The sequence below is a fragment of the Phalacrocorax carbo genome, chromosome 1 (assembly GCF_963921805.1).
Source record: "Phalacrocorax carbo chromosome 1, bPhaCar2.1, whole genome shotgun sequence".
In the NCBI taxonomy this organism is placed as follows: domain Eukaryota; kingdom Metazoa; phylum Chordata; class Aves; order Suliformes; family Phalacrocoracidae; genus Phalacrocorax; species Phalacrocorax carbo.
Genome location: NC_087513.1, coordinates 25,089,857 through 25,097,393, shown reverse-complemented (window position 1 = coordinate 25,097,393; position 7,537 = coordinate 25,089,857). Strand labels below are relative to the sequence as shown.

The 7,537-nt window shown below is 39.6% G+C and overlaps 1 protein-coding gene across 2 annotated transcripts; it reads right to left on the bottom strand.

The window, feature by feature from the left end:
• Positions 1–3,636: 3,636 nt before the first annotated feature.
• On the bottom strand, positions 3,637–7,484 carry NDUFA5 (NADH:ubiquinone oxidoreductase subunit A5). 2 transcript variants are annotated; one of them, XM_064446374.1, is made up of 5 exons: positions 7,340–7,484; positions 6,917–6,961; positions 5,224–5,340; positions 4,430–4,495; positions 3,637–3,849 (listed from the first exon to the last, which is right to left on the bottom strand). In XM_064446374.1, exons 1-5 carry the CDS (start codon positions 7,358–7,360, stop codon positions 3,748–3,750), a joined length of 351 nt encoding a protein of 116 aa, XP_064302444.1. In that variant the 5' UTR covers positions 7,361–7,484; the 3' UTR covers positions 3,637–3,747. The 2 variants fall into 2 exon arrangements, with proteins under 2 accessions (XP_064302444.1, XP_064302455.1); XM_064446385.1 differs by lacking the exon at positions 7,340–7,484 and adding an exon at positions 5,639–5,696 and having other exon boundaries at positions 6,917–6,960.
• Positions 7,485–7,537: the final 53 nt, after the last annotated feature.

Here is a 7,537-nt window from a genome sequence, read left to right as displayed (position 1 = left end):
CTAATGCCCAGCCCCGTTCCCGGGATGTGAGGAACAGCTGGCGCGTTGGGGTGTTGGCAACCCTCGCTCCACAGACCATCGCGTCCCAGCTGCGCGGCAGCACGGCCCTGCACGCTGTTGTCAGCCCAACAGTGTCATCCTCCCCTGCAAGGTCTGCGGTTCCTGAGGCTGCCGAGTGGAAATCAAGACACAGCAGAATTAAAACCATACGAAACTGAATTTCCTGGTGTTTTGATGTGTGATTTCTGAGACTACCATTGCAAGTGTTTCAGCGCGCTACAGGAAAACTGAGACTACGCTCACTTCACACCATTTTAGAGGCGAAATGCAGAGTTCTGTGTCACAGCTCTGGGAGAATTCTGAAAAAAAAAAAGTTGCATTTCAGCAGGCATTGAAGTTATATCCATACTCAGTATGACATGGTCACCGTTACCTACTTTCAGAGACACTGACAGGCATTTGAACATGGGCCTGCTTCCCATCAAAAGGACAGAAATCTCCCATTACTACTGTTAATGCTCTTTTTTTTTTTCCAAATCTGACTGAACTTGAGCTCAGGGTAGAATAGGACCAGCAGTAATTCTGTAGAAAGATACTGTCATTTTGTGTTGCTTTGTCACTATTATATAGTCAACTTGATTAAACATTCCAACTTATTTTCAGTTTGCAAGAGGATTTTTTTTCTAACGAAATAGCATATATGCTGTAAATAAAAGCAGCTTTCACTTGTCTTGCTTTGAACACCATCAGAAATTATGTCAAAGCTGAAAATGGTGTCCTGTTAAGAACACAGCCACTCAAAATCGGTTAAGCATCACAGATAACACGTGAGGAATAACAAAACCCTCAGTACTGCTGCTACCTGGCAATCCAAAAGCTGTTTTTCTGGTTTAACAGGCTCTGTCTTTATTAGGTACCATCCTTGCAGATAGGGTGATTTTCCTTTGCATGATGACTTCAATCAGCCAATCTCAAAGTGTTTTAAAGATCTAGTTTGTTAACTCTGAGGCTTGCAGTGATTTACCTTACTGTATTACAGCACATAATGATAAAATCTTTTGCATCATCATGTATTTCCAACATAGTTAATGGAGAAAAATCAAGCAAAATCATTACAGTCAGACTCCAAATTATGCCTTGCTAGCATATTCATCGTAAATTATTTGCAACGTAGCACTCCTAATATAGCTTCTCTTGCCTGTAAAATGTCTGTACTGTTTTGTTGCTACAGTGTGGATTTCAGTATCAGAGATATAGCTACGGAATTAACAGCAAGGTAAAAATTACTGTTTCTCTCCTTGGCAAAGACATATTTTTAAATTACCCAGGAACAAGGATGACGTGATCTATACTGTACAAAAAGGCATACACCATTACATCTCAGAACTGCAATCCGTTTTCTTTCCTCCCTTTGTTCTCAGTAACTGCTATTTTGAAGCTGATGCTACAACATAATACTAATTTAGTAATCTTACCTAGCACATGATTAATTTATGCTAAGATAACGAAACCAAATTTAACCAATGATAATGAAATCATAACACATTCTGAGAATTTGATAAAACGCTCAGAAAGCTGAAAAGTCCTTCTTAATGATTCCTAGATTTGGCTTCAGTAGAATCTTCTTAAGACTCAAGTTAATTGATTCCTAAATTAAAACATTTGTGAGAGCTAATCCAGTGTTTTGTATAGAAAGACTTAGAAAATCATCCTACTTTGAGTTGCATGAAAGAAACACACAGACCAGAAAAAATCACTGAGAATAAAAATTAGGAAATGCAGCGCTAATAAAAACAAAAAATCCCTTTAAGGTAGTAAACAGCTTATATGAGGGTCTGTACTGAGGCTATATTTGTGCATTTGTGAAAGGGGGAAGATGTGAGTATGCTTTTGATCAGTGAAGCTCAGTTTAAAAGACCACCTATCAAGTTTCAGCAGCCATGGGCCAAGTAACAGAGACTTCCTCTCCCCTGCAACACGACTCACGAGCTTACAGGAAAGCTACTGCCAGTCACACGGCAAATACAGCTTTAGAAACAGAAAATAACTGAGCAAAAAAGACTTCAACTAATGTCTCAGTCATGAAAGAGCAGACAGAATTCCAGTGTTGCCTCCATATTCTGGCAACTTCCCCCCCCACCAAGTATTGCATGCCAAAATCATTCATACTAGACTTCGGGGTTTTTTGTTTACTCTTTTAATTTGCTTCCTCTCACATCAGCTCAATACTTATTACCTGAAGCCATTCATCTTCACTTATCTGACATCGTTCGCCCTCATTCAAGTTTGTAATCCTTTAATATTTCTCATGTGAAAATTGTGTTTGTTAACCTTAGCAAAGTCCTCTCCTGGAATGCCACCTAGTGGTTTTATCTCAGAAGAGACCAGCTTCTACTTTTTTCAAGGCCAAAAAAGCCTTCAAAACCAACCAACAATGCCTTCCACTTTTTCAATTATAAAAAAAAAGATTTATGTAATTATAGTAATAGTTGAAAAAAACAATGCTAAAGAATGCAGTGAAAATAGTTGCAAGAGTTATTACCCTAGGTATGCTTATTTTCTACTGTCCTACTCCCTTAATACCTTGAATGTATAAAATATATAAAGATGTATTTAATCATTAATAATGATGTCACAAATAAACTTATAGGCCTAATGACTGAAAGAAACAGCTATGACAAACTATGTTAAGTAATATAGTGCAGTGGCACTCTGTCATAAACGTTTAACAAGCTGCATAAACATACAGCTATATTCCTACCTTTAAACTTGCAAGGACTTTACGAATGGTACTGAAAAAATGTGAGTAAAGGCAAACTCGCACAGTATCCTTAGATCTAGTCTCGATATTTTAAATGGGGCTTACAAGCTTTAATCCGTAAACAAAAGTTTTCATAAGAGGCAGGCACTGTTTCCACTTGAACGTTTGAAAGAACCTCGCCAGACGTGTCAAGAAAGATCCAGTATTTTTTTCATACTACTAATATTCAAGGTCTGAGTCAATAATATACAAATAAATCTATGAAGTACACATTTATATACAAAGCCTCGGTAAGGCCCCAGTACCAAAGTCTGTGCCATGTGTGTTTTGACAAGTACGGTAGCCTTCCTGCTAACCAAGAAACCTGTTCCTGCTGTCACTGTAAGGGCCATCTTCCTTCTCCCCCTCGGATCTTGGAATCGCCTCCCCCGAGTCAGATTTAGTGTTTATGTGGGTAGTGAAGTCAGCCGGTTCAAGACAGTGATTCAGCTGAAATCTAAAAAAAAAAACCTCTTATTTTTGTTTAGTTCTCGTTACATCAGACCCCTGATCTCAGTATCTGCCCGGTCATAAAGACACTGGCAGTGGCTGGCAAAAATACCCAACCAGAAGTGGGAGAGAAGGGCAGGATCATACTTTTCTACAATTTTGATTTTCATTTCAAATGGCCTATAATATCTGGATTTGTTAACATACAAATACAGATTATAAAAATAACTCACAATAAGCACAAATACCCAGCTGCTAATAAATTACAACAGGAAATAAACCAAAGGTTGTACAACAGCTGAAAAGAATTTTCTTAAACCCACTTTTGCAAGAAATTGGAAGCAGTCTTTAGGTTGCTAAATGTAAGTGGACATCAGGACAACGCATGCTTTTATGAAGTTATTATCTTTAATTTAAAGACAACTGTCAGTAACAATAGATTAATAATTAACTTTTTTTTATATTTGTCATTTCAAGAGGTTACACCATTTTGAAAGTTATATTGGCCATCTCCACTGGTCAGAAGGGGGTTCTTCAACTAGAGGCTCCCATGGTTTCCACTGTATCATTTTTCTTGCCAGGGAAAGCTCACTTTCAGCCTGTTAATAAACACCACACAGATTCTTAAGTTCTAGACAATTGCCAAAGTATTAAATTACCTCTACTTCAGTTCGTTATCTCAGTGATGTCACTACCTATCACTGTCAAAGACTACCACAAATTTCATCTATAAATATCAAAAGGAACTGTGTATTTTAGGGGTTTTGGCTTTCGTTATTAAAAAACATACTGAATCACCTCCAAATATAGTCTGTTCACCTAGTCATTCCCAATGACAACTTCATGATATTTTCCAGTGTATTTGGATTATCCCCCAGATTATTATTCAATCATCTTCCGCCCTTTCCACTGATTTAGACTCTGTAAGAACCAATTTAAGTATACAGAGTATGTATGTAAGCATGACACAACAAACACATAATTGTGTTAGGTTTTAATATGGTCATCCTAATCACTATTTGACAATTCATTTTCAGATTTTTTTCTTCTGTTTGACTGTTGGTTTTGCAGCAAAGGAAGATATAGAAAACTGCCAATTTTCTGAGCAGAAGCTCAGCCAAAGGAACACTGGAAACCACTGCTCCCTTTTGTATCTAACCTTAAATTTCCCCCCTTTACCTGTAAAATGACTTCTTCTATGTGGCCACTATTCAGTTTGTCTTGTAGTTTTTGCACATCAGTCTCCTGTGTATTCAAATACAGATAAATAAATGTTTAGTTTTACTGAGAAGTAGAAAGCCCACATAAAGCAAGAAAACAGTACTTTAACCAGATCACGCTCTAGTCCTCCTCAAAACTACCATCAAATTAGCTAATTTGTCACCTTACATTATCAAAGAAATCTCATACCCTTTTCGTATTGGAAAACAAACATCAAACTTGCAATGACAAATTGACAAAAATCAAGTACTATTTAATGACATCCAAAGAAGCATGAGCAGCTAAGGGCGTTTGTATGTATCTTGAAAGGAAATGTTGATGTTAGCTTTTTATAAAATTATATGCAACCTTCCAATCATCACCTTAAATACTCAATATCAGTATTGCATAGTTTAATGTACCAAAAAGTGTTTTAAAATGTCAAAGGCGAGGATTGTACTAAGATACTACATTGGTAAGAGCACACACATTTTTTGTGCAAGTGTGTGGAAGTTACCACTGTTCTACAAATCCTAAAAAAAACTACATTTTTTTCTAGTTTTCACAGAAAGCATCAGTAAGAAATTAACAATTCTTTTTAATACACCATCAAAATATTCCATTCAATACAAAAACAAACCTCAAGGCTCCAATTATTTCTGAACTGATACCTGAAAGTTACATATACTCCTAAAAAAGTCATTTTGAAAATCATTCTTCTCATTCCAACAATATTTTCAAGTGTAACATTTATGAAACAGCACTGTACTTACCGTTTGCACCAAATTAAATCGCTGATTTACAATCTGCTCAGTGTATTTCCTATATGCTGCTTCTTTGGGAATGTTTTGCAGGACACCAAGGATTTTTGTGTACAGTATTCGCAGGTGCTGAAGTGATCACAAGACACGATTAAAATACACAAAGAGAATTCTTTAACTTCTTGTCCTACTTAACCTACTAGCTAACTATCCATACACAAAATATAGAGGGTTATGATATTCAGTCCAAAAATGTAGGAATAACAAAATAACTAAGTTCGAACCACAGAACTCTGTCTTGGGTAAGACTGGGAAGTTACCACAGTCAGATTCCTCAAAGACAAAGGGAAAAAAAAAGGACAGTTGCCATCTGAAGTACACTTGACACAAAAATGGAAACAATAAAAGCTGTGTTTCTAATACTAACCATACTTTTAAAAAACAAGGCAAATTCATGTCCAAACCATCAGTTTCTGAAAAGTTACCTGGGAAAGACACAAAGCAGCACATAAGCTACCAAAGAATGAGATTTTTATGTTTTTTTGGCACTTCTCCTCATGCTGGTGCGAAGTTCTGAGTGACAGACAAATTTAATTTAAACTAAAACCCGAAACATTTATTGCTGCATTTAAATGCAATAATAAAGGACACATTGGGGCAAAGAAATTGCAGCTTTTGGGCCATACATAGGCATATGTAGGCATCTAACTGAAGAGAAATGGATATCCTATAGGAACCATAAGAAATAAAGGCAGAACACTGCAGTCAAAGAAATACAAAGACGAAAAAACAGGGCACAAAGGGGGCTGGCACAGAACCTATACTTCAACTAAAGCACTGTTGATTTCTTTACTCTTGGCTTTAAGTTACTGAAAAAACCTAAAATTCAGTAAGTTCACCCAGAAGGCATCTGCCAAGGCTGCAGGCTGAGCTAGAATTATCTGTACAGAACAATAATGATTTTTTTCAATGGTTCTTTTTGACAGTATTCCTAACTATTGTTGGCAAAAGCATTTTTGAAATAGAATCGTTGCATAGTGGGAAATTTCAAAGCATAGAAATCAAAGAATTACTGAAATCCTTTCAAAGCTCACACCTCCTGAATAAGCAAGATGGGTCAGACATACTTCCATTACTGAGCCTGTGGAGGTAAAGAGCAAGCACCAAATTGCTACAAGAACAACCTAATGTGGTTCCCAAGGTCCACTGAAGCATTCCAGTCTCAACAGTGCCATCACAGGGCCTTGATGGGGCTTTGCACCACACAATTAGCCTCTGTCATGTAAGACTGGCCTATCTCCTTCATACAGGTGTATGTTATTTCAGCCCTTGGTGGAAACACAACATAGCAAGGCAGCAAAAATCTGTATGCTTGTGGAGTAGAAATTACGTGTATGAAGAACTAAATTTAAAGAGTTCTTTGCTTTTGCACTGGAGATGAGAGAAATCAAACAATGGTTCATAAAAGTAGTTATACAAAGGTTTCTGAAATCAGCACGCACAACAAAAAATACATATGCAAAATAACTCCCTACTATACGAATTAAGCCTTTAAGAATTTCTTCCTTTATCATTTTGGAGCGTTTTTGCACTAAGCTGGCACAGCTTTAAGGTACACAGCATACCTACATACGCAAACACATAACAAAAAGCTTTGATTTCACTGACAGCTTCCACTAAATACAGAACACGGCACGCGACATACCTCATGAGGGTTTTCAGTCACAGCCAACCCCACAAGTCCGGTGGTCTGCAGGGAGAGCATGAATACATTTAATATACCTAAACATCTGTTTCCACACTATCTGATCATTTTATTTTGGTTCAACACACACCCGGCAGGGGCCGTTCCGCGAGACGAGCCTCCGCCCCCCACACACCTGCCACCCCACGCGTTCGCAGTGCTTCGCCCGGCGCACCGGGAGGGAGGCGAGCGGCTCGCGTTACCGGGCACCTGCTGGAGACCCTCCCGGCGGGGAGACCTCCAGCCCTCCCGCCTCCTTCTTCGCCGCACGACGGGCCCGCCCCCTCCCAGCCCACCGCTCGGGCACCCCCTCCCCTCTCCCCAGAAACCCTCCGGGACAGCGCGCGGCGGCCTACCCGCCCCAAGAACCCAGCAGCACTTCACCTTCCTCAGCACCCCCGCCATCACCGCGCCGCTACAAGGGCCCCGCCACAGCTACCGGGCGCACGCGCAGAGGCGGGCGCCGGCCGCCGCTGCTTAGAGGACGCCGCGAAGGACGCCGTACTGCGCATGCGTCGTGGCCTCTCGGCTCCCGGCTCCGGCGGGCGGGGAACGGCGCAGGCTGGGTGCGGGATTGCCCAG